At 38.4% G+C, this 27,513-nt stretch overlaps 1 protein-coding gene across 2 annotated transcripts; it reads left to right on the forward strand.

The window, feature by feature from the left end:
- Window positions 1–1,979: 1,979 nt before the first annotated feature.
- Window positions 1,980–27,513, forward strand: LOC110200841 (zinc finger protein 215-like). 2 transcript variants are annotated; one of them, XM_020976222.2, is made up of 6 exons: window positions 1,980–2,099; window positions 7,860–8,634; window positions 9,529–9,617; window positions 19,347–19,473; window positions 19,912–19,995; window positions 20,367–27,513. In XM_020976222.2, exons 2-6 carry the CDS (start codon window positions 8,109–8,111, stop codon window positions 21,611–21,613), a joined length of 2,073 nt encoding a protein of 690 aa, XP_020831881.1. In that variant the 5' UTR covers window positions 1,980–2,099; window positions 7,860–8,108; the 3' UTR covers window positions 21,614–27,513. The 2 variants fall into 2 exon arrangements, with proteins under 2 accessions (XP_020831881.1, XP_078008974.1); XM_078152848.1 differs by lacking the exon at window positions 1,980–2,099 and adding an exon at window positions 2,154–2,487.

Genomic DNA, 27,513 nt, shown 5'->3' on the forward strand with positions numbered 1-27,513 from the left:
CACAAGCTGAATCTGTATTACTACAATTATAACCAACAAGCTGCTACTTAAGTGTTTACCTTAAAGTTAGTAGGAGGACATAATTAGTTCAAAGCAAAAGCACTTAATGAAATGCCATAGTAAGAATGAAATCAACAAACATTACCACCCCTCAATAAAACTGGGGTGTACTCTCTTACAAATATACAATATTAATATAAATTCACAAGTTGAGAAGCACACTTAATAGGGAACACATGTAGCCATGGCAACTTAGTTCCCTATTGATGTTTTACCACATTGTGCTCATGCTTTTGTTCAAGGGGTATGGCTATCTGCTGGGTAATTCACTTGGAGCCCACTGGGCGTCCTCTGAGGCTATGCTATAATCTCACTGTCTCTAGCTTTGGACTTGGCTGACATCCTGCCCTAGGGTGCTTCTATGCTCACTTAGAGAGGTCTCAATGGGGATTGATATTTTCTTTCTTTGGCTTGATATCTCCACCTAGAGGTACTCTAGGAAAAACTGTAAAATGTTTATGGCATACATTAGACCTGTACAACTTGGCAGTTGTTTTAAATTAAATTAAGTTTAATTTAAATTAAAAATAAGCTAAACTTCTTCTAGCAGCAGATACGTTAGACTAGAGACAGACTGAGGAAGGTTAGTTGCTGTGGGTCATGTGACAAACATGAGGGAGTGCGCAGTGGCAACCCTACATTTTTCACTGGCCACAGAAATACAGCCTGCAAGCTGTATGTTGTGCAGGACTGGCATAAATTGTGACTAGCTGTAATGAAATGTGGGTAAGACAATTCCCAACTCTCATACAAATACTGAAAGTAATAAACAAACCAGATACAGTTTTTATTTCATCCCACTGAAAATGCAAAAAATGCAAAAGACCTACAGGCACTTTCAGCCAAAGCCAAGGTTTATTAAAACACTGAAAGAGGGTGGACTTGATTCTAACAACCTGCCACATTGTCTGGACTCTTAAGGAATCCGAGCACCTTAAAGGAGGTGAGATGGATCTCACATACAGAAAGACTGTGAGAGGGATCTAGGAGTCTCAAGTAATCTGGGGTGATAGGAGTGGTCTGTAGGCTGGGGTGACTGGGATGTACAGTGGGGTCTCGATAGAATCAAGGGTGGGATGTAGCCAGGGGCAATCTGGAGGTAACAGAGTTGGGAGATTCGCCATAGGCCACAATGGAAGGGCAGTTGAGAGAATTATAGCCTCAGGCAAACACCAGAGACTTGACCATGTGGGAAAGTCCAGGGCTTTTTCTTTTTGGGGTCCAGATCCCAAAGAAATGGCCTTTTCCTTTTAGGGGTTCAGATCCCATTCCCATCATAAGCAGTTTTCTAAGAATGTAGATTGCCCCACCATGCTGATGTACATGTATATGTAACCCTCACTGGCAATTTTCTATTTTGTTTTTGTACAAAGTCCACTACAAAAACCAAATAACAGCGGGTATCACTTGCTGCAGTAACTTTCAACCTGACAATGTTGGAGCTGGAAGAACCCTTACAGATCACCAGGTGGCGCTGTGAATAGAGTGCCAGGCCTGGAATCGGAAGACATCCTCCTGAATTCAGATCTGGCCTCAGACACTAGCTGTGTGACCGTGGGCAAGTAACTTGACTGTTTGCCTCAGTTTCTTCACCTGCAAAATAAACTGGAGTTGGAAATGGCAAACCACTCCAATATCTCTGCCAAGGAAACCCCAAATGGGGTCACAAAGTCAGACACGACTGAAAAACGGTTAAACAGTCCAAACGCTTCATTTTAAGAAAAGGAAACTGAGGCCCACAGAAGGATAAAATGTTACTATTTGTTTAGTACGGGAGCCGGGGCCGGAACTCAAAGCTTCTCACTCCATCTCCACGGTTCTGTACACTATTTCAAGCCTCAGAAGCGACTCACTTCCAGGAAAGGGCGTGCCCAGAGGATTCTGGGAACGGTAGATCTGAGAGAGTCTGCGCAGCCTGGACCGGAAAGCCAGCTAGGGGGTGCCGCCTTCCGTTGTCGCCATTACCGTATATGTCAGATCGGAAGCGCAGTAAGTGTGTCGTCGGACTCCCTGTCAAGTCAGAAATACGCAGCCTACAGGTACTGGGGACCCAGGCGCCAGCACCTCCCCTCCCCTTCCTCCTCTGGCTCCTCACGGGGCGTTCTCACCTAGCAGCGCCCCTGAGAGGAGCTACTTGTGTGGTCTGGCTTCTTGGTTCCTTGTGGTGGGAGGGTACCTTAACTCTTGCTTGACCTATGAACTGTGGGTGCGGACCTGAGTTCAGGGAGGGCGCCGTGGCATTGGAGGCAAACTCCGCCCAGAGTACTTTTGTCTCACCTGCTTTCCGTTAGATTTCCTCTTCGCATCTCTTCGCTCCGCTCCGGGCTCCTGCAGCTGGCTTCCACCCTGTCAGTGACACCCAGCCCTGGACAAGAGGGCTTGGGAAGGGAGCCTTTGGGGGTGCCCAGTCTCGAGCAGGACTCCATGGTCGGTGGATAGATTTTGGGGGGGGGGTTATCAGTGAATGAGGAAAAAAATCCTTATTTTCACTAACCTCTAACTCAGATATTTAAAAAAATATTTTGATAACTATTTTAATATGTATCCCTTTTATTTGTAATCCTATGTATTTTTATGCATTTAAAATCGTTCCGAAAAGGGATCCATGACACGCAAAAGGTTATTTAACCTGCTGTCACGGGAAATAAGCATTTCCTTCAGTTATGAATATCTTAAATGATTATTCCAAGATGGGGTCCATAGCCGTTACCAGACTGACAAAGGTGTCCGTGGCACGCACACCCACAAAAGAACCTCTGCTCTAACTGAAATTTGCCATTTCCTATAATTATGAATATTTTTAAAAATTCTGACAAATGTTCCATAGATTTGAACAGATTGTGTCCAAGTCACACACCCACACACAAAAGGTGAAGAAGAATCTTTAGTTTACATAGAGTTTACATAGAGAAGAGACAGACAGGTAGAAAGGGGGAGAATGGAAGGATGGGCAAATTTCTAATCTGTGCTGTCTCCCTCCCATGCCATCCTCCCCACACCATCACTTGGGGACTTCAGCCTACTTATTTTTGTACTGTGTTTGGCACATATAAGCACTAATAAATGCTAATTGTATCAGGTGAGAGCCTCTCCATTTTATCATCTTCAGTTCCCAGGAACTCCATTTTTACTTCACAAAAACCACAGGCAGATATGGTCTCACCTTGATCTCACCATCACCAATAATTTCCATCTCCATGAGCTAAAGCTCTGAAATTTCTCTTAGATCATAATCTTTTACCCTTCAAACTCTACCTCTGCCTCATTCTTTAAACTTATTTTTTTGTCTTCGTCTTGACATCTCAAGTCACTCTACCCTCCCTGCTTTTTTGGTCTATCACTTTGGTTATGGCCTCCCTTTCTTCCCTTATGAATCTCAAACCTCTTATTAATCAGTTCTGCTTTAAACTGTCTCCTGTCTTCTGCCCCTGTTCCCTCACATACCTCACCAAACCCTAGCCTTAGGTTACCTCCTGCTGTCCACCTACCCTTCTGCTGCTGAACACTACTGGAAAAAGTATGCTGAACCTGTTCCCTTCCCATTTTGTTGTCTGATATCAGATGGACTTACACTGCTGCAAGGTAATTTTTTTTGCTTTCTGTTGCAGAACTCCTCATGATATCTGTTCCATATCTTTTCTTCTCAAGCCACTGACTTGGGGCAGATAGGTGGTACAGTGTATAGAGGTCTGAGCCTGGATTCAGTTAAGACCTGATTTCAGATTCAGTCTCAGATTCAGTCTCAGATTCTTACTAGCTATGTGACCCTGAGCAAAACAATTAACCTCTATTTGCCTCAGTCTCCTCAACTGTAAAGTGGGAATAATAACAATACCTACCTTGGATCAAATTAAATAATATTTGTAAAGTGCTTAGCATGGTACCTGGCATATTGTAGGAGGTATGTAAATGTTTATTCCCTTGCCTTCACTTCCCCTAGTACCACCCTGTCCCCCTCAGCAGAGTTCCTTCTTTGTAGCTCTCTTGACGAACATACTTGGCAGAGAAAGCAGAGGCCCTCTATTATGTGTTCCCTTCTTTCCCCGATTCTATTCCTCAAATCCACTCAACATTTTCTCAGTTCTCTCCAGTGTCTGATAAAAATGTGGCAACTCCTTTATACTTATTCCTTTATTCCTGTCCCTTCCCATCTCTAGGATTTTGTTCCTTAGATCATCCCTCCCTTTTTTTTTTCTCAAATTTTCCATCTCATCTAACTCCTACTAACTCTTTCCCTGTAACTCTAGGCAAATCTGTTAAATCTTTAAAAAAACCTTCAGTTGATCCCTTCAGTTTTCTCTCATCTCTTTCACAACAAATCTAGAAAAAGCTGTTTGTACACCTTGCCTTTATTCACTTTCCTCCAGCTCACTTCTTAATCCCTTGCATTCTGGCTTTTCACCCCACTAATCAACTAAAACAGCTCTTACCAAGCTTATCAATGGTGTCTTAATTGCCAGGTCCTGAGACTTTTTCTTCCTGACCTCTCTATAGTACTTAACACTGTTGACAAACCCTTCCTTGATATTCTGTCCCATAGGTTTTCCTGGCACCTTTCTCTCCTGCTTCTCCTCTTATCTGTTTGTTCCTTTTCTGTCACCTTTGCAGGATCATAACCCATGTCCCACTTCTTTGCATGAGTATAACCCAGGTCCTCTACCCCCTTTCTTCTCTGAGTCAGTAAACATTTATTACTCTCCTACTGTGTGCCAGGCTACACTCTGTCTGTCTCTCACCTTACATCACTTCACCAACTCTCCTGGGTTCAACTGTTATCTCTAAGCAGATGACTCCTAAATCTACACATCTAGTACTAATGTATCCTGAGCTTTAGTCCCATATAACGTGTTCAAGATGGATGCCCCCCTGGGCATCTCAAACTCTTGTTTAAAAGGAAGCATGTTCTTGTCTTCCTTAAATTCATCCCTTTTCTTAATTTCTGTATTTATGTTGAAGGCACCACCATCCTTCTAGTCATAACAAACCAGTTTTGTCACTTTGGTGTCATCTTCAACTCTTTGCTCTCCTTCTTTCCCACTTCCTTACCTAACCAAATAATTACCAAGTCTTCTTGATTCTACTGCCACAACACATCTTGCATCCTTCTTTATCTTTCTATTCACAATGCCACTACCCTAGTTCAATCCTTCATTACCTTTTACCCAGACTATTACAATGGCCTTTTAATTAGAATTGGCTTCTAATCTCTCCCCTCCTCAGTCCATTTCTAAAGTACAGGTTTGACTGTGTCACACACCTTTTCAGTAAGCTTTGGTGTCTCCCTACCTCATTGAAGATAAAAGTTAATCTCCTCTGTCACTTATATCCCTTCACAGTTTGGTTCTAATTTGTTTTTCCAGACCAATTTCCCCACATGTGATATATTAGAGCCAAACAAGCCATGCTGTTTCCTGTACGTGATATTCCACCTCTTTGCCATTGTTCAGGTTGAACCTCATAACTGAAGTGCTTTCCCGCCTTACTTCTATCTCTTGGAATCCCCTGCCCCTGCCCAATGGCCCTGACTGTCCTCCCCAGTTTCAGGGATTTTAAAAAAAAACTATTTTGTATTTCTTTTGTATATATGTAATTTTGTATTTACATGTAATACTTGTTGTTTTGCCCCACAAGAATGTAACTTCTTACGAGGACTTAGATTTTTGTCCTCGTGCCTCACGTAGCAGGCACTTAACAAATGGTTGTTAAATTGGATTGAATTTTGCAATATAACTCTTTGTAACAGGGGCTGCTAGATGGCGCAGTGGATAGAGCACTGGCCCTGGATTCAGGAGGACCTGAGTTCAAAACTAGCCTCAGACATATAACACATACAAGCTGTGTGACCCTGGGCAAGTCACTTAACCCCTTTGCCTAGCCAAAAGAAAAAACAAACAATATCATTCTTTGTAACAACTGGATGTAATAAAAATAGATTTTCTGGCTCAGAGTTAGAGCCGTTAGACAAGTAGACTTTTTTCTGTTTCCTTGGTTACTTGAAATAATTATTTCTTTTGTGAGTGCATAAAGTATCTTAAATAGCTCCCTTTTCTTCCCTGACAAATAAGAGTTTCAGTGCTCTAATTAGAAATTGCTGGATTGTACAATAAGCAAAAAGAAATTTGCTTTTTTCCCCTATAGGACTGTTTCCTTGGGAATGCCCAACAATCTAGGTATTTTTGGTAAAGGAGAATTTATCTTACCCCCATATTAAGTTTTTTGATTGTCGATAAGGACGTTTTTAGACTTATGGATGTACGGCATGTATTATTATTAAACAAAGAATTTTTCTTTTTGTATAGAACTAGGTTGGTTCGTTGTAGGTTAGTGCAGTTTGTTATAGCTTTGGATTCTTTGTTATATTCAAACCACTGTTCTTTCTCAATAGTTTTCATAAATTAAACATTTATTGCGTACCTATGATATTCAAGGCATCATACCAGGTACCATGGCAAGAAAGAAGAAAATATAATGTCTTGTTTTGTAGAATTTTATAGCCCAGGCAAAATGCTTATTTTTTAGCTTTGACTAACGTGAATGTAGTGGAAGCAGATCCAGTTTGTGTATTTCTCTACATGTGTACATCTACAGAATGGTGACAGTATGTATATTTATTTCAGTATAAAGGTAAAGAGTACTGGTCTGGGAGTCTGGAGATATCCATGTTATTCAGTTTTCTTCATCGAACCAGATCATATTTGTTATGTCATGGTTACATGGTTTATATAAGGAAACCATAGAGAACTCTAAAGCTCTGTAAACCGTAATATACTATGTAACTGTTACTTTGTATATTCGATTCAGTGTTATTCCCTAATCAGTTTATAGGTAATTTTTATATTGAAAATCTCTTAACAATCTTTGTAGGAGCTAGAAAAGCGATGGTTTGATTGAGGTTTTTTTTTAATGGTATTGTTTATTTAATCATGAGATTAAGGGTTGGGGGTGCTATTATTTATTTATTTATTTATTCACCTTGAGCAATCAGAGCAGTAGGAAGTCTAAGAGGCTGTTCTGGATTCTCTGCACAATCAAGCAGAGAGAATAGCATAAAATTAAGAGCTATAGCTTTACCAAGAACGAAAGTGTTTGGAAGCTCCACTTGATAAGCAAGTAGAGACATATCTTTTAGGTTTGCTTACCATGTTGCTAAGGGATATGAAGATGCTCAACCAAACTCATCTCTAAAGAATGCTCTTGATGCAGGAACTTATAGGCAAAACAAAACCACCTGCCCCTCCCCCAAACCAAGTGATGTGACGTCAAAGGCTGAACATTTTACCGATATGGTATGTTGTAACCTCCAGATTTCGGAGTCCATATTTAGATTTTTTTTTTTTTACTTGGCTAGTGTTGGAGTTTGTTTTGCTTGATTATGCATGTTTGCAACAGGGGTCTTGTTTTTACTACTTTTTCATTAGTGATTGGGCAGATTAAGAGGGAAAGGAAGAGGACTTGAAAATAAAATAAAATTGACTTCTTAAAACAAGTTCCAATAGAATGCTTTTCATGTTTTTCTATGTACTGTGTATTTATGTAGTTCATGAGATGTTTATTCATCTATAAATAGACCACAAAAGAATTTCAGTGTGTTGAAAACAAACAGACTTTTCCTGCCCCACATACTGATTTCCAAAGATGAGTTGGAGTCCTGAGCAACTGGCTATTTTGTAGGAAACAGCAGTGAGGCAAAGGGATAATAATCATAACTAACCAATAACTGACACATAACACCTGAAGGTTTGCAAACTGCTTTACACATCTTGTCTTACTTGATTCTTTTTTTTTTATTTTCCCATTAGTCATGTTGTAAAGAGGAATTAGAACCAACAGGAGAAACCACAAGAAAGAAGAAACAGAACAAAACAGAAGAAAAAAAAAGAGCAAATAGTATACTTCGATCTGCATTTAAACTCCATAGTTCTTTCTCTGGATGTGGGTAGCATTTTCCATCATGAGACCTTTGGAGATGTCTTAGATCCTTGCATTGCTGAGAAGAGCTAAGTCTATCAAAGTTGTTGACTGAGATTTCTTGATTGTGATAGTTAATTATGTTATATTTTTGTCCACGGCATCCCTTAGGAATGTGTGTGGGTATCCAGCCTGGGTCTGAAGGGAACTGGATCCCTACTGGGGATACAGATACCAAGTCCACTGTGATAGTCCCAGATGGAGAGCTATTATCCCTGAATAAGATGACTATCTCTCTGAGCTCCCAAATCCTAGATGTACATAAACAAGACAAATTACTGAGAATAAATTTCCCCAGGGAACAGGTTAACATTCTAGAAAGAGAAAAATTTAATCCAGACGTTTCTCGCCAGACCTTCAGATGTTTTCCATACCCAGAGAAAGCTGGACCCCGTGAGGCTGTGAAACAGCTTTGGGAACTCTGCCTTCAGTGGTTAAGGCCAGAGATTCACACAAAGGAACAGATCCTGGAGCTGTTGGTGTTGGAACAGTTCCTGACCATCTTGCCCAGTGAGATCAGGATTTGGGTGAAGTCACAACATCCAGAGAACATTGAGGAGGTGGTCACCTTGGTGGAAGATTTAACCCAAATTCTTAAGGAGGAAGGTAAGTTAAGGAAGTATACCATAAGAGAACAAAATCTCTTCAGATTGTGAAAAATAAGAATAGAACAACCCAGGAACAGGGTTGGAGAAACAATAGTGAAGGAAAAACACAGAGAGAAAGATCTTTGGATTGGGGGTAATGAGAAGGTAATGAGGAAGCAGGTACTATTCAGTTTCAATTCTGGTCTTCTCTCTCATGTTATCCAGGCTAGTCGCTTCCTTTTAACTTGACTCTATGCAAACAGTTGGCTGCAAAAAAAAAAAAGTGACAGGAGAAATAATCAAAGTAGTAAACCTCATAAACTTTCATAGAGATTTTCTCTCAAGGTTTGTAGCATCCCCATCTATCAATCAGTCTTGGTATTGGACTTAACAATAATCATTTTTATTTTAAAAAAATATATTTTTAAGAACTCTGTGAGGTAAGAAATATTGATGTGGTTATTCCAGTTTTGGAGATGAGAAAACTAAGGTATATAGTATAGTAAGGTATAGTCAATTGACTTGCTATAAGGGTTATACAAATAGATTAAGCTAGGCCATATTTCCTCATTGATAGAAGATATAAATTTTCTATGAAGCCATTTTCTATTAGACACTCAGCAAAATTTATTTCATATTCTATGAGATAGGAAAATAAATATTTCCTTGTGAAGTGGGGAGATAACCATGACAGATACCTAGCATTACACATTCCATGCGATACATAATATTAGAAACAATTTTGAAATTAGTGCATACAAACCAGAATTCTGTCATTGGAAACTTTCATTGGAAACTTGCTATCACTGAAAAGGCATTGTCAGAACTCCAGAGCCATAGGCAGCACTACCCTTCTCTTTAAATTTGTTAGGACCTGGGGGCTGATCCTATTTCCATCCTTTGTCCTCTCTAGCTTTGCATTCTCAGGATTCTGTAATTCTCCAAGATAGGAACACAGAGAAAGAAGAAAAGTCTGCTTTGTTTCCACCAGCCCAATTTCAGGTGAGTATAATGTATTGTCCCTTTCCAAAAATGCCTTAGTTCTCAGTATATTCATATTTCATTCATTTTTACTAATGTTTTTACTATTCTGTGTCTAACCAAGTCGTTTCCAGAGTTCTCAATCCATTTTATTTTCTCCCAAGAGACTGGACCCATCCTAGTTCATGATGGATTCATTAGGGAATACACTTCACATCCTGGTGCCTTCTCTACGGAACCTGAACTCGTTCATTTATGTTTTTATACTCAGTACTATGCAAGTCTTTCTGAGGGAAAAAAATATGAACTACAGAGATTGGTATCACGAAGACTTTACTTCCTTATTAGAGTAACAAGGTCAACATTTGGGAAAGTAAAGAGCAATTGAAGTCCGTGCCAAATACGTGCCAAAATGTGTGCTATGGAACATGACATAACTGTTAAAGGAAGAAACCTAACTTACTAAATTGTAAAAGTAAGGAGCAGGTTTAGAAGCACTCACTGGGACTGGGACTAAGGTTCTGTTATTTGGGTAACAAAGACTGTAGTGAAAATTAGCTAAGTGCTCAGTCATACTCAAAATGGTATTCTTAGAGTTATAATCATCACTGAATTATAAACATCACATCACTGGTGATACTCTAACGTGAAGAAAAAAGGGTTGTCTGGTAACTTGTTAATGATTATAAATTCCAACAGATTTTTAAACATGTTTTCTGGATTAGGCAATTGAAGAAATTGTGTTTTAGTCTCTGGGACCGCTTTCTCCCTAAAAATCACTGAGCCGTGCATGGACTATGGGGATTTTCTTTTTCTCCAAAGCATTTGCTAGATCATGGTAAAAGCGGTAAGTCGAACTTCAGACTAATTAATGCTTTCTGCTAACAGCTTTTTCTTTCTTTCTTTTTAGTTTTCAACATTTACTTCCACAGGATTTTGAGTTCCAAATTTTCTCCCCATCTTTCCCCTCCCCCCACCCCATGATGATGTACATTCTGATTACCCCTTCTACCAATCTGCCCTCCTTTCTATCACCTCCCTCCCCCTTCTTTTACCTTCTATTTTCCTGTAAGGTAAGATAGATTTCTATACCCCGTTGCCTGCATATCTTATTTCCCAGCTGTATGTAAAAACAATTTTTAACATTTGTTTTTAAAACTCTGAGTTCCAAATTCTCTCCCTTCCTCCCTCCCCACCTATCCTCATTGAGAAGCAAGCAGTTCGATATAGATTATACATGTGTTGCCATGCAAAACACTTCCATAATAGTCATGTTGTGAAAGACTAACTCTATTTCCCTCTATCCTATCCCTCCCCCTATTCTGTTCTCTCCTTTGAATATGTCCGTTCTCAAAAGTGTTTGCTTCTGATTACCCTTTCCCCCAATCTGCTCTTCCTTCTATCACCCTTCACTCACCCTTATCCCATCCCCCCCCTACTTTCCTGTAGGGTAAGATAGATTTCCATATCCAATTGAGTGTGTATGTTATTCCCTCCTTAAGCCAAATCCAATGAGAGTAAGGTTCACTTATTCCCTCTCACCTCTCCCCTCTTCCCCTCCACTCTAAAAGCTTTTTTTATGTGAAATAATTTACCCCATTCTACCTCTCCCTTTCTCCTCCCAGTACATTCCTTTCTCACCCCTTAACTTTATTTTTTAGATATTATCTCTTTATATTCATCTCACTCTGTACTTTCTGTCTATATATATATTACCTCAAACTACCCTAATAATGAGAAAGATCTCATGAGTTACAAATGTCATCTTTCCATGTAGGAATGTAAACAGTTCAACTTTAATAAGTCCCTTATGATTTCTCTTTCCTGTTTACCTTTTCATGCTTCTCTTGAGACTTGTATTTGAAAGTCAAATTTTCTATCCAGCTCTGATTTCCTCATCAAGAATGCTTGAAAGTCCTCCGTTTTATTGAATGTCTGTTTTTTCCCCTGAAGGACCATACTCAGTTTAGCTGAGGTAGGTGATTCTGGTTTTAATCCTAACTTCTTTGACATCAGGAATATATTCCAAGCCCTTCCATCCCTTATATAGAAGCTGGTCAATCTTGTGTTATCCTGATAGTGTTTCCACAGTTCTTGAATTGTTTCTTGCTGGCTGCTTGCAATATTTCCTCCTTGACCTGGGAACTCTAGAATTTGTCTGTAATATTCCTATGTCTTTCAGGAGGTGATCAGTGGATTCTTTCAGTTTCTATTTTACCATTTGGTTCTAGAATATCAAGGCAGTTTTCCTTGATAATTTCTTGAAAGATGATGTCTAGGCTCTTTTTTTTAATCATGGCTTTTCAGGCAGTACAATAATTTTAAAATTATCTCTCCTGGATCTATTTTGCAGGTCAGTTGTTTTTCCAGTGAGATAGTTCACATTGTCTTCAATTTTTTTCATTCTTTTGGTTTTGTTTTATAATTTCTTGATTTCCCATAGAGTCATTAGCTTCCATTTGCTCTGTTCTAATTTTTAAGGAATTATTTTCTTCAGTGAGTTTTTGGACCTCTTTTGCCATTTGGTCTAGTCTATTTTTTAAGGTCTTATTTTCTTCAGCATTTTTTTTTTGGTCTCCCTTAGCAAGCTGTTGACTCATTTTTCATGATTTTCTTGCATCACTCTCATTTCTCTTCCCAGTTTTTCCTCTACTTCTCTTACTTGCTTTTCAAAATCTTTTTTGAACTCTTCCATGGCCTGAGATCAATTCTATTTTACTTGGAGGCTTTGGATATAGGAGCTTTGACTTTGTTGTCTTCTTCTGGTTGTATATTTTGATCTTCCATGTCACCAAAGTAAGATTCTATAGTCAGTTTTCCTCTGTTGTTTGCTAATGTTCCCAGCCAATTACTTCACTTTTTAATTCTTTGTTAAGGTAGGGGTCTGCTTCCAGTGTGAAAGGTGTACTGTCCCAAGCTTCAGGGGTTTTGTGCAGCTGTTTTCAGAGATACTTCTAGGGACCTATAAGTCCCTAGACGTTCTTCCAAGGTGGTGGGATCTAAGGAGAGGTGTTTGCTCCTTTCCTGGCCTATGCTTTGGTCTGTGAGTGACCACAGGTACTCTTTTCTGGCCTGGAACTGTAAGGAGGGTTCTCCACTGCTGCCACAAGCTCTGCTATGCCAGTGCTCCACTTTGCCACAGGGCTGCCACCCAGGACTTCCACCCAGATCCAAATAGGGGCAAAGCAATAGAATCCTGCCTTAGTGCTGGTAAAGGGATCCCTTTAATCTCTTTCTGATCAGTTGTTCGATCCCCTTACCGTCTGTGGGCTGAAAGCTCTGGAAGCAGCTGCTGCTGCTGACACCAGTGCCACCACCCTGGGGCTTTGCTGGGGCCTGGGCTGGCCTACCCTCCTCTCTCACCAAGGTCTGATAGACCTTTCCTACTGACCTTCTAAGCTGTCTTTGGCATTTGTGGGTTGAGAAGTCTGGAAACTGCTACAGCTGCTAGTGATTCAGTCCACTCAGACCTGCTGGGGCTGGTTTGCACTGGTACAGACATCACTAGACTGTACTGCTCTCCCAGCCCAGCACAACATACCTTTATTTTTGACCATCCAGGTTGTCTTGGGCTGGAAATTTGTTTCACACTATATTTTTGTGGATTCTCCTGCTCTAGAATTTGTTATCATTTTTTACAGGTATTTGGAAGGGTTTGGTGGACAGCTGAAGCAAGTCCTTGCTTTTACTCTGCTATCTTGGCTACCCCCCACTAACAGTTTTGATTGAAGAGTGTTAGAACTTGTAGTCCAGCCTTATCATTTTACAAATGAAGAAGGTGAAGCTCAGAGATTATGATTTATTGGCAAGAATAAGCCTGAGTTTTAGCAGGTAACCAAAAACCATCTTCAAAATGCATATAGTTTTAGTTAGAGATTCATGTGGCTGCCAATGTGATTTTCCTAAAGCACAGATTTGACCATGTCACCTCACTACTCAGTACATTTTATTGGCTTCCTTCTACCCTCAGAATCAAATATAAAATCCTTTGTTTAGCATTTAAAGCTCTTCACAACCTGTTCCCCTCTTACCTTTCCAGTCTTCTTACACTTTAGTCCCAACCAATCAATTTTTGATCTAACCATATTGACTTGTTATTCCTCACACAGAACATTCTGTCTCTTGACTTTGTACCTTTACACTATTTGTTTTCCATGCTTGGAGTGTTCTTATTGCCACCTCCTGGTTTCCCTGGCTTCCTTCAAGATTCAGTTCAAATCTTACCTTTTACAGGAGACTTTTCCTGTTCCCTCCTGCCACTTGTGTCTTCCCTCTGAGGTTATCTTCCATTTACACTGTAAATATCTTTTATGTACCTAGTTATTTGTATGTTTTCTCTCCCGTTAGGATGTGAGCTCCTTGAGGGCAGGGATCATGTTTTTGCCTTTTTTTTTATACCTTTTGCTTAGCAGAATGCCTAGTACATAGTGCTTAATAAATTCTTGTTGAGGGGCAGCTAGGTGGCGCAGTGGATAGAGCACCGGCCCTGGAGTCAGGAGGACCTGAGTTCAAATCCAGCCTCAGACCAAATACTTGATACTTACTAGCTGTGTGACCTTGGGCAAGTCACTTAAACCCATTGCCTAACAAAATACAAAAAAAAAAATTATTGTTGACTAGAGTGATTGATTAACTGAATAGTTTTATTATATTTGATGTTAATAATCAACTTTGACTTCTTATTGGTGATAGGGGAAATCAAATTCATAAATAAGCACTAATTCTTATTTTTGTCATTGAATTGTCACCAACCTTTTTTTTCCCCATTTTTTATGGTTTTTCATTTTTTCCAATTACATGTAAGGACAATTTTTAACATTCATGTTTTTAAAATTTTGAATTCTAAATTTTCTCTTTTCCTTCCTCCTCCCTAAAATGGTAAGCATTCTGATATAGATTATATCTGTGCCATCATGTAAAACCTATTTCCGTATTTGTCATGTTGTCAAAAAAGAAACAGTTTGCAAAAACAATTACAGCTTGCAAAAGAAAAAAGCACACACAAAAAAAGAATGTAAAAATAACATGCTTTGATCTGCATTCAGAATCCATCAGTTCTTTCTCTGGATGTTTGCCAACCTTTTTATTAGAATTCTTAGTAAGTGGTAAAAATGGGCTTTGCCATAAATAGTAAAGTGCTCAAAAATGAGGGAGGAGGAGGTACCAAAGTCCTCTGCAAATTGAATAGTATGTCTTTGAAACAGTCTAAGATATAATTAATATTATATTAATAAAGCAATTGGATTCCAACAGAGATAATTTTAGCAGAACTTTTGATCAAGTATCTCATATTATTCTTGAGAAGATGAGATGAATTTGATATTAATATAATCAGATGGAATCAGAACTAGTTTTATGGCCTTAATTAGCATTAACAGTTAATAGTTAATAATTATAGTTAATAGTACATTGTCAACTTGGCAGGAGTGGAGCACCCCATGAGTTGTTCTGGGCTTGTGATGTTAAACATTTTTATCAATGACTTGTATATTGGCATAGATTGCATACTCATTAAACCTGCATATGATACTAAGTCGAGAAGGCTAACACTAGATCCGAATGGAGTGCCAGGCTAGAGCACTGGGCTGAATCTAATAAATGAAATTCATTATGAGCAAATGTAAAATGTTATTCTTATGTATAAACAAATCAACTTCACAAGAATAAGGCATGGTTAGACAGTAGTTCTGAAAACTATTCTGTGGTTTTAGTGGACTGAAAGCTTAATGTGAGACAGCAATATTATGTAGCAGTCAAAAAAAGCTAATGTGTCCATAAACTGCATTGAAGGACCTACTTTCTGGAAATAATAATCTTCTGTAATAGGGATCTCTCAATTGAAATGAGATACTAAAGTCAGATATTGGAAACAGAGCACCTCTAAACTGTGACTTGATTATCATAACATGAGAATTTTGTAATTTCAGGTGTGTAGGGCTGGTATAAATTTGAGGTGCAGCATCCCATGACTTCAGCATGTAGCTTATTCTTGTTTCTTTTTCTTTTAACAAACTGCTACTATTTTAAAAGTTTTTTTCCCATCTAAAAAGTATAATTTTGTTAAATTTTATTTCCATATTTGCAAAAGAAACTTTATTAAAAATAAAAGAGGAAAAGAAAATCAAACACTTAACCATGCATGTTATATAACTAGATCATCATGAAAGTATTCCTTTAAGTAGGAACTCTTTGGTTGTAACTCTTGCTATGGTCAGTAATTAATATAACTGCAGCTACTTGAAAGTTCTTTTGAGTTCTTGTGGCTGTGATAGCTGTTTTGAATGAAGTTTGTGTTTCCATCCTGCTCCCAGTTTCCAAAAGGAAATGATGTTGGAGATTTCTGTGGCAGGATTATCTTGCTTTCTTTTTTAAAGCTTGTTTTTTAAAAAAATCTTTTAAGGGGCAGTTAGGTGGCGCAGTGAATAGAGTACTGGCCCTGGAGTCAGGAGGACCTGAGTTCAAATGCGGCTTCAGACACATATTATTTCATAGTTGTGTGACTCTGGGCAAGTCACTTAACCCCAGTTGCCTCACCAAAAAAAAATCTTTTAAAAGGTAGTCGCATTGCATCCTACCCTTCTCAGACCTCATCTGACAGGTGCTACAGCTTAAGAAGAAAGTAGATAAGTTAGAGTCAGAGAAGTGCCACCAAGATGGTGAAGAGCCTTGATTCTTTGTTATGTGAAGATTAGTCAGAGGACCTGGAAATATTTACCCTGGAGAGGAGAAAACACCTGGGGCATGTAATAGCTGCTTCAAGTATTTGAAAGGCTTTTATGAGGAGGAGGGAATTAAATTTGCTCTGTTGAGCTCCAGAGGGCAGAACCAAGAGCAAAGGGGACAAGTTGAAAAGATTCAGATTTAGTCTTAAAGTCAGGAAAAACTCCCTAACAATTAGAGCCAACCAAGAATGGAATGGGCTGCCTTGAGAAGTGGTGGGTGTTCCCTCTCTAGAGAGTTTCAAACAGAGACTGGATGACCACTTATCAGATATGTTAGAGTGGGATTCCTTTCAAATATAGATTGGAATAGATGGTTGCTGAGGTTCCTTCCAACTTTCAGATTTCATGATGTGAATAGTAGTAGTATAGAATATGCAGGCTTGGATGGGTTGGGAATCTTCGAAACTGGAGTTATAAATTGCTGAAATCACAGAGTTGTTTGAACAAAATTTATTGCTATGGTTATCTGTCACACACACACACACACACACACACACACACACACGCACGCACACACACAACCTGTCTGTCGTTGTGATAGCTTGCAGATTTCTCTCTTTTAGTGTTGGGATTTCTAAGTAGGAGTGTTTTGTAGACAAATAGAACTCAGGAATTGGAGAAAAAGCAAAAATTTGCTGTTGGGCATATATATTTAGGACTCAGCCTCTCTAGCATTGTGCAGTAGAAAGGAGTGCTGGATTTTTGAGTTAGAGGACCTGGGTTCTTCCACCCTCTGTTACTACCTGTGTAATCATGGTTAAGTCACTTAACTATTCTGAGATTCAGTTTCTACAACTGTAAAATAAGGCAATAGACTAGATGATTTCTAAGCTTCCTTCCTTTTCTAAATCTGATTCTGTATCTTTTAAAAGCTGAACAGGGGCTTAGTGGTTGATTTTTCTTAAGGCTTCAGGTAGATAAGGTAACTCACTTTGTATATAGTTGATAGTAAAGGGTAAAAGGGAGTGTGAATTTGTCCAGCTTGTGAATTAAGCCAAAGTTCAAAAGCATTTTTTCTATCAGGGGTCATTGATACATATTTTTAAAAATTTGATTCCTAGGCTTTTTGAACTAGTAGAAACTTTAGGGGATCATCTAGTCCAACACTTTCATTTTATGGATGAGGAAACAGATATAGAGTCCAGAGAAGTAAAGTAATGTCAGATCACTCAGATAATTAGTAGCAGAATTGAAACCTAGAACCCAGGTCATCTCTTTACAAATCCAGTGCTCTTTCCATTGTACTCTACTGTGCAGGCCATAAATAAGTAACATTGCATCATAAAGTATAGTATATTTTTCTTTGTTTGAAAAGGAAATTAGGGAAGTTGAGGAACTATAACGTCATGATGTCATATTTATTGTCAACAAGGATTTGTTGAGTTTTTCTAGCTAGAAGGGAGTGAACTGTTAAAAATTAAGGCCAAATTAGAACCGAGATAAGAAGATACTACTTGGAGATAACAGCAACTCTCAACTGAGTTATCTGAAGAAACTGAAAAGTGAATAAAAAGGTGAAGATATTGATTTTGTTTTTCACCGTTTCTTGGAGAAGTTTTAACTAATGGAATAATTTTGATAATGAGGAGGCCAAAAGGTCCTATAAGGTCTTTCAGCCAGGAAATACTTGATCTCCTTGGCACATAGAGAGATATGGTTGCCAGGGACACCATTGTGTCTGGGGAGAGTGGGAGAAGTTGGGGCTCTTCCGCGCAGTAAAGACATTGGGGAACATGTATTGATTTAGGGAGAGCCAGACTTCCATTGAGGTGATCAGTGCCTGGCACATTTATTCAGTTGTGTCCGACTCTTTGTGACCCCATTTTGGTATTTTCTTGGCAAAATTACTGGAGGGGTTTGCCATTTCCTTCTCCAGCATATTTTACAGATGAGAACTGAGGCAAACAGGGTTAAGTGACTTGCCAAGGGTTACACAGCCAGTAAATGTGTGAGGTCAGATCTGAATTCAGGAAGAAGAGGAAAAAGTTCATGGTTGATCAGAATTCCTATTAGTGGAGAAGGGCACAAGACACAGAAGATATAGGAGAATATGTATTCATAATTTGTTTCAGGTGAGTTGGATAGAAAAAGGATTTAGGTGGAAGCAACTGAAGAATATATCCGTACTGGGAATAACCAGAATTTGAGGAAGAATGTGTAGAAGGAAAAAAATGAGTAGAGACCCATTCTTAACTTTAGTCAGAGAGGAGCCATACTTTTTGATCTGATCCTTATATTTTGATGGGATGGGATGAGGATTATTATTATTTTTGAGTCAGTATTCTTCCTTATTGTGTATTAATACTGATAGAAAAGGGAAAATTTGAGAAAGCATCTTGTTGATAGGAGAGGAATTATAGATGAGAAGTTATTTTAGTGACCATATAGTATATTTTGTCATTAGACTACATTGGAGATGCTAATAACATTGGGGGTGTGAATGATTCTATTGGATAACAAATAATCTTTGATTAATATTGGAAGGTTGTAGTTATGTCATATTTAATTGGAAATTAATATTTGGAGTAAGATTGATGTTCGTGTTAACTCTATCCATCTTAGGGTGAGTTTAATTCATTCTTTGGGTTTTAGAGTAAGTGAATATCTCATTTAAAATTCACCCTCTCTCCTTAGAAGACAAGTAATAAGGGTGGACTTGAGCAAATTAACAGCACGCTGTGTGTCCCAAGGGGATCCTTGAATAGCCTCAAGAATTGTGAGACTAAGTATTAGAGGTAAGTTCCTGCTGTGTAACAGGATTCAGTGCTTCTCAATAAAATTTTAAGTTCCGTAAAAGCAGGAGGCATATCACATTCTTCTGTTTCCCTCCCCACCCCCACTCCCAGTTCAGCTGTAAGTGATACATATGGTAACTACGTCTAGTAGATTACAAATTATATCTTATTACTCTGCTGTTTTATCAGTGTCTTACACCCTATTCACTTCTTCAGTGCTGCTAACCTCACCCTTATGAGTAATGTTGGGAACTACCTGGTCCTGGGCAAGCAGAAATGTGTTTATGTTTCAGGAATCAGTGACATTCAAGGATGTGGTTCCAGACTTCACTTGGGAAGAACTGGTACAGCTGGACCCTGTTGAGCAGAACCTATACAGAGATGTATTGTTGGAGAACTATAGGAACTTGGTTTTTCTTGGTAAATTTCCCCTTTATGTCTCAGAATCACAGACTTTTAGAGACCATGGGCTTTCAAAAGTATTAAACTGAGTTTATTTTTTAGTATAGAAATCAGAGAATCTTGATCCTTTTGTATTATAGAACTGAAAATGGGGCAATTTCTTTCCCCCATTAGTAACCTAGATACTGTCCCTTCCATTCCTTTGCTCTTTTGTGTCCAAATTTTCTGCCAAGAACCCAGTGCAGTATTTCCACAGGTGGGAGATTTGTATTCTCCTCAGCCCTATGGCCTATCCTCCTATATTTTATGGGGATATAACAGTGAGTATCCTTGAAGTCTGTCCTCTAAATTGTAGTTAATTAGCTTATTCTCTCCTCTCTAAATATGTAGATCCTTGGATTGTATTTTGGAATGATTTTTACCATGCAAATATCCATTTCACCCTTCTATGAACAGGGCTTTCAGCTTCTAAACCAGATGTGATCTCCCAGTTGGAACATGGGAAAGTGCCATGGATGCTAGAAAGTGAAGCCCCAAGAGGTACTTGTCTATTTGAGTAAATGACAAACTAGCAGACAGGAATTTATTGCAAGCAATAAATTTTGTCAGTTAGGGGGAAAACATGTTGGAAATGTTGATCCAAGAAACTCTTCAAAACCTTTAGGCCGTATTGACAAGGACTGAGAGAATCTTACATTCCTCATCTAGAAAATAGTGATTGTAATAATATTATTGTTATAATATTCCACAGGGTTGTTTTGAGAAAATTGCATTGTTAACCTTAAAGCAGCTATATAAATATATGAACTATTTCATCATAGGCATTTTTTCCCCTCATTTTGTTATTCCACTCCCACTGTAACAGTTTCCTTCTACAACAGGGGACATTTATGTTTTTAAACTTCTTTCAGATTCAGACAGCAGTCCCGAAGCCAGGGCATCAGTTGAAAAGTGGGAAACATCTATGGAAGGATCACCTCAGGGAGCAATAATGGAAAGATCCAGAAAACATCGTTCCTGGAACTTCAAACTGAGAGAAGCCTTTCACTGTTATGGGAGATTAATGAGGCAGCAAGGCCACCATGAGCATTTGAAGCAAGAAACTGTCATACGGGAGGAAATTTCCAGTAATGAGAAAGACTTTGAGAGTAACGAGTTTGGGAGAAGTTTCAGCCCGAGACCAATCCTAGATACACACCAGGCTCCTATACTAAAAAACATCTGTAAATATGGTACCTGTGGAAAGAACTTCAGAGATAATTTAGGGCTAATTAAGTGTCAAAGAACCTTTGCAGCAAAGAAACCTTTTCTATATAATGAGTTTGGGAAAGCCTTTAGCCACGTTTCACAACTTAATCTTCATTATGACCATCATTCTGGAGAGAGACCCTGTACGTGTAATGAATGTAGGAAAACTTTTACCAAGGAGTTAAACATTGCTGAACATCAGAGAATTCATTCTGAAGAGAGTCCAGATCATTATAAATGTAACGAATGTAGTAAAATCTTTACTAAGAGGTCAAACCTTATTCAACATCAGCAAACTCATTTTGGAGAGAAACCCTTTAAATGTAAGGAATGTGGGAAAGCTTTCAAGCGGATTTCACAACTTAATGTTCATTATGCCCATCATTCTGGAGAGAGGCCCTTTACATGTAATGAATGTGGGAAAGCCTTCTTCAAGTGGGCAAATCTTACTGAGCATCAAAGAATTCATTCTGGAGAAAAACCTTATAAATGTAATGAATGTGGGAAAGCCTTTACCAAGCGGTCAAACCTTACTCAGCATCAGCATACTCACATTGGATTGAAACCATTTAAGTGTAATGAATGTGGAAAAGACTATAGCTACCTTTCACAACTTAATCTTCATCGAAGAATTCATTCTGGAGAAAAGCCCTATAAATGTGATGAATGTGAAAAAGCCTTTACTAAGCGGGCAAACTTAAATCAACACCAGAAAATTCACTCTGGAGAGAAACCATATAAGTGTAATGAGTGTCACAAAGCCTTTGCCAAGCAGGCAAACCTGACTCGACATCATAGAATTCATTCTGGAGAGAAACCCTATAAATGTAATGACTGTGGCAAAGCATTCACCCAGAGGGCACATGTTACTCAACATCAGAGAATTCATATTGGAAAGAAACATTATTGAAAGTATTGGTGGTCAGAAAAGTTTCAGTCTGAGAGCACATCTTAAGCAGTGTAAAAGAAAGTATAATGAAGGGAAACCTTGTAAATACAATGACCCATTTTTATTCAGATTTTGTTGTGCTTTTCAGAATCACAGACTATCAGACTCTACAATTTGCACTCTGTTCTTAGTTCTGTTGTCTAGGGCCAAGTAAAACAAACTTCTATAACAGAACTACAGAACCAAAGAGTTAGCCACTACTTCAAAGGCTTTCCAGTCCTATATGCAACCCAGAATCCTTTCTACAGCATCCCTAACAAGTGGGTTTTCCATCTTCTTCATGAAGACCTCTAATGAGAGTGAACCCACTGTCTCCCAATAGATGGCCTATTCTACTTTTTGTTAACTCTCATTTTTATGAATTTTTTATATCTACCAAGTTTAAATTTGGTTCTCTGCAGTCTCCACCCATTTCTCTCAGTTCTACCAAATGGAGCCAAGCAGAACAACTAGAATGTGTCATCTATATGATAACCTGTTAATATTAGAAAGGCAGTTATGTTCTTTCTGTATCTTAATTCCCCCTGATTATATGTGCCTAGCTCCTTTAACTAGTCCTTGTCTGGATATTTTCCAGTCTTCTTACCCTCCTACTCACCCTCTACTAGAATGTTTCCTTATATATTTTTCTAAAATGTCATCTAAATATGACTTGACCAAGGTAGAATACAATGAAAATATTACTTTATTTCTTCTGAATACTTTGCATCTCTTAATGCAGTCTGTGAGTCCTATGATTGGCAAGAGCAGCCACATTATTTTGATCTAGTAGAAACAGTGTGGAATATGTAGAAAACCTGTAAAGTAGAACACACAGTGAGCAGAAAGACAAGGTGTCCATGTCATGGCCCATCTTCTGTCAATGAAGAGTTTTGTCTACTTCTTGAAATTGTCTGCTTCAGGGCAAACTTCCTTCTGAGTGATTTGCAGTTTGAATGGTCTGGTGGGTGAGCTCTGGAGAGGTGGCTTGGTTGTACTGAAAAGTGGGGACCTAGTTTATCAATACCTGTAAGTTTGACAGTAGTGGAAGCGGGTAACAGCACCTGATGAAGCCCTTTGCATCTAGGCTTCTTTGTGCAAATGTTTCTTTTAACAATCTCAGTGTCCTGGTTTAAAACAGTAGAATGGGTCCCTGGGTGAGCCCTGAGGACAGGCAACTTGAGAATTGAGCAAAATTTAGAAAGCTTCCAACAAAATAATTATTGTAGAATGCACTGGGGCAGAGTATGTAGACACTGGTTAGAACCAAGGCTAGAGCCTCCTTGGCCTGCTTGTAACTATTTCCTAGGGAGGCAAACAGTTTAATTCTTAAGAAGTAGATTAGAATATAATGAGGACAGTTTGGAGTACATCCTATGGGGAAAAAAGTTGTTCCATAATTTGGCCAGTTTCAGTACATTAATGTCCTTTCCACTTGTCTTGAATTCTGGGGATGAGGAGAATAGGGACAGTGGAAGGTTTGAAGAGTGGGAAACTTTGAAGAGCTATTAAACCATGCTCCCTTAATCACTGGATACTTGATACAGAATTCTTCATATAGGATATGTGTTATTCAGAGGAATCTTGGCTACTGTTATAGCCATAGCCTTTTGGAGAGAAAAAGCCTCCAATCAGAAAGCATGTGAATAATCAAAGCATACTTAAGACTCTTTAGACTTTAGAAATTGTAAAAATTCTAATTGTAGAGGGACTGTGGAGACGTACTTTTGTCCTTGTCATGTCCTTACAGATTTTTCAGAGTTGTATAAATTACTGACAGAACAAGAGAAAGTTGGCCTCTTCACTGAGCAGGTATATATGCAATGGATTGAACACTGGGCCTGGAATCAGAAAGACCTGAATTAATATCCAGCCTCAGACACTTACTAGCTGTGTGACCCTAGGTAAGTCACTTAAGCCCTGTCTGCCTTAGTTTCCTCAACTGTAAAATGGGGATCATAATAGTACCTACCTCCCAGGGTTGTTGTAAGGGTCAAATGAGATATAATATTTGTAAAGTGCTCAATACAGTACCTAGCACATAGTAAGCACTTAGTACATGCTTGTTTCCTTCATTGCAGCAGGAAAATTCCCTCACCACCAATTTGATAAAATCTTAACTAGATTTTTTTGCCTGAATGGGTTAGGCTATGTAGGGCTATTACTAATGGATCTGTACTTAGGGACCAGTAGGATACTGTTCCTGGACTTTTATATCCCATACAGATCCATGGAAAAATTACATTGGAGCCAATTTGGTTTCTCTTTGGGTGAGGCCAAGTTTCTGTACATCCTTCATTTTAGCTATCCAGTCCAAGTGGATCCAGTTTGAGTCTCAGGCTCCTGAGAGCCTGAAGTAGAAGTTTATCAAAAACAAAGATTGTGTATGTACTTTGACTTTCATTACTGTTATCTTTAGTGGCCAAAGAACAGTATCATGAAAGCCTTGCACCTGGAGTCTGCCCATTATTGGACTGTTAGTAGATGTAAGAAAGCCCTTCTGTTTCCAAAATACTCTAAAATAATGTACCACACCAAAGGCATGCTGTTAGTGTATCTATCTGTCTGTCTGTCATCTAGATAGTAGTAGGTAGGTAGATCTCATATATAGGCTATCTTATAAATGACAACTCAGATTAAAGCAATGAGTTTAGCAACATGAGTTGAATGTACGTGGTGGAGATGTACTTTTCCAACAATTTGATGAGGGGTTGCAGAAAGCATTCCTTGTTTGTTTTGTAGTAAGATCCATCACAGAATGCATTTGAAAGGAATTCTTCAGACAGATCAGACCTAGGGAGATAGGTTGTGTCAGTAAAGGTGATGAATTATGGAGATTTCCTCTGGTAATGGAAAAAGGGAACAGCATTTAACTGGGAACATCTGTAGGTTTAGGGGAATCCTTAGCTATTGTCCTAAGTTGGTGTCTCTTCCAGGAAGAATAAACAGAGATGGCTTCCTGCTCTGGGTGTTCTGTTATCTGAACCAGGCATTGGGGAAGGATAAGTCCTTGTTTTGAGGAATTATTATTCCTGGTCTTATTTGCTATGGGGGAAGAGAAAAGAAGCTGTCCTTTTCTTAAGTTGCCCCAATGCCAAGGAATCCTTGAATCTGCCTCTTCCTCCTCGGGTTCAATGGAGGGATGAGCATAGAAGTGCTAGAGGAGTGCTAGGGGTGGGGAGTGAATTAGCAGCAGCTAATTCTGGACTTTTCTGGAGTGTAGTTTCTTTAAACCTTCTCCCCCTAGTCTCTTTCCTGCTTCCATGTGCAAGTCAAAATATGTCCTTCATTAGAAAGGTCCTTTGTCTCATTATTCCTCAGTGCTTTAGGATGGGGAAAGGTAGTGATCCCTTAAGACATCACTGAAATTTTTTATTAACCCTTGTTGATAAATTCCTTGCCCTAATATTTGCAGTATATGACCCAGAGTTCTCATGCATATATTTAGCAAGAGAAACTTGGGGAAATTTCCAGCCTGAGATCCTAGGGAGGATCTCATGCACTATGAAGTGTGCAAGATTGGAGGGTCAAAAAGTGAGAAGCCAGACTGAAAGGAAAAGAGATTTATTAGTATACTAAGGAAGACTACTTGGGCTGGTAGCAGTTTCTACTTCTTAGGGTACAGATTGGGTTTTTATAGTTTTTTAGGCTTGCTCAGAGTACCAAGTCAATCAGCAACATTCATCAGCAGAAAAGAAAATGGGAACATATGCAAACCTTGGAGCTTATAGAAATTGCTAAATATCAGGTTTCTTGCTGTGGGAAAATATTTTTCTCTGTGGTCAAGTCTTAGAATATCCAACATTGGCAGTAAATCTCCAAGATAATAAATGTCTCCTTCAAGATAGAATCAGTCAAGCTTATTGCTGTTGTTACCAGGAAAAGAGGGAGGGTTATAAAGAAGTATAGCCCGAAGGTTTCTATTAATATAACTGCTTAACTATTTCTTTGACCTCTGAAGTTACTTTCTCTAGGGAAGTGTTTCTCCAGCTCTTACAGTACTCATGTTCATCTAGCTCCCCCCTGTATCCTGAGGTAATAAGGTTTTTCCCCCCTTTTAGAGACAGCTGGTTTTGTTTTATAAATAACAGAGTCAACAAATAGCCAGTTCATAGACAGTTGCCTTCTGATGGGTTTTAGGTATAATTTTCCCAGGGTGTCATTTATCTGATCATATCAGAACCTGATCTTACAGGACTGAGTTACCTGAGGGTCTCCAAGGCTGATTATTGGCTCCCTGAGCATGGCCAGTCATATAGTCTTCAAGTGACTCAAAACATATAGATACTTACAGACTTAGAGTTCTGTGACTTACCTGAAAGTCAAGAATGCCCTTGCAAGTCTTTAATCTCTAGGAAATTTTTTCCCCTTTCATTATGAGCTGCCTTGTGGGAGAATATACCTTAAGGGTCTTTGTCTCCAACACAGATGACAGGTGCCAAAATTAGATAGAAACAGACAAGTCAGCTCCCTAGCCAGGGTTTAGTGAAACCAAAAGCTTGTGGGTTCTGGGTCTTGCTTAGAGGAGCCTAAAGGAATATCATGAAGGACTAAAGAAATGAAAATTTCCTCTGTGAATCAGTTAGCTCTATCACCCCATGTATTCTGACTCATGAATCCAGTATCCTGTCCTAATCATTAATGACATATAAAGAAAAGATAATATAATATAATATAATATAATATAATATAATATAATATAATATAATATAATATAATATAATATAATATAATATAATATAATATAATATGAACTCCTTTATTTGGGGAGTTCACAGATGACATCTTAGAAGAGATAGAAAATAGATAAAACCAATTTGAAGCTTAACTTACACATGGAAACAAAAAGATATCTAGTTAGTGAAAAAAGTAAAGAGATAATTGCTCAATTGTCTGCTCTTTAAGTATAGGAATAAGAATTCACATTTATATTGTGTTTTTAGGTAAGTAAAGCCCTTATATACATTATCTCATTTGAACCTCATAGCAATCCTGTGAAGGTACTACTGGTATCATCCTAATTTTATAGTTGAAGAAATGTCTCCTTCAGTATATTGAACATGATAGGTACTTAATTAATAAGCATTTAATAATCACCAACTATGTACTATACATGGTGCTGGTGCTGGGGATACAGAGGCAAATGTGGAAAAGCATTACCCTTAAGGAACTAACAGTCTCTGGGGAAAACAACAACTTATAAATTTATACAGTAACAGTATTTGTAAAAACAACTTTGAAGCTCTAAGAACTATGACCAGTATGATCATGTTTCCAGATGACTAATGATGAAACATGCTATCCATGAGAGAGGTGATACATTTAGAATAGAAAATGAGACATATCTGTTTTTGCATACACTAACTGACAAAATTTGTTTTGCTTGCTTGACTATGTATATTTGTTATAAGAATTTTTTTTCTTTTTCTCCAGTGAAGTAGAGGGTAGAAAATAGATGTTTTTTTTTTTAAAAAAAATAGAAGAATTGGAGCTGTGTGGTGCTACAGATGTTAAATGTTGCATGTACTTTCAAATGAGGCAGTGTATTAGTTTACTTAACTATTTTATTTTGTTACAAAAGACTTTCCTGATTGTGGGGAGGTTTGGGAGGGAAAGGTAACATGTAAATGTTGGAAATGTAAAAATAAAATCAATAAAAACTTAAAAAAAAAAAGACAAAGATCTTGCAACAATTTTGGATGATGGTGAGGATCAGGGTGTATTCCAGTGGTATGCTAGTAAATATTTAGCAACTAGTACTCTGGGGAAAAAAAAGTAATCATGACACATCTTTAAGTTTAATCAACTTAACATTTTCTCCATGACTTTCTTAAGTCTACACAATCAATGAAACAATAAATCAAGACCTGTTTTGTGATGTT

Source organism: Phascolarctos cinereus, unplaced genomic scaffold (genome assembly GCF_003287225.1).
Source record: "Phascolarctos cinereus isolate Bilbo 61053 unplaced genomic scaffold, phaCin_HiC Scaffold_4;HRSCAF=312, whole genome shotgun sequence".
NCBI classification, from domain to species: domain Eukaryota; kingdom Metazoa; phylum Chordata; class Mammalia; order Diprotodontia; family Phascolarctidae; genus Phascolarctos; species Phascolarctos cinereus.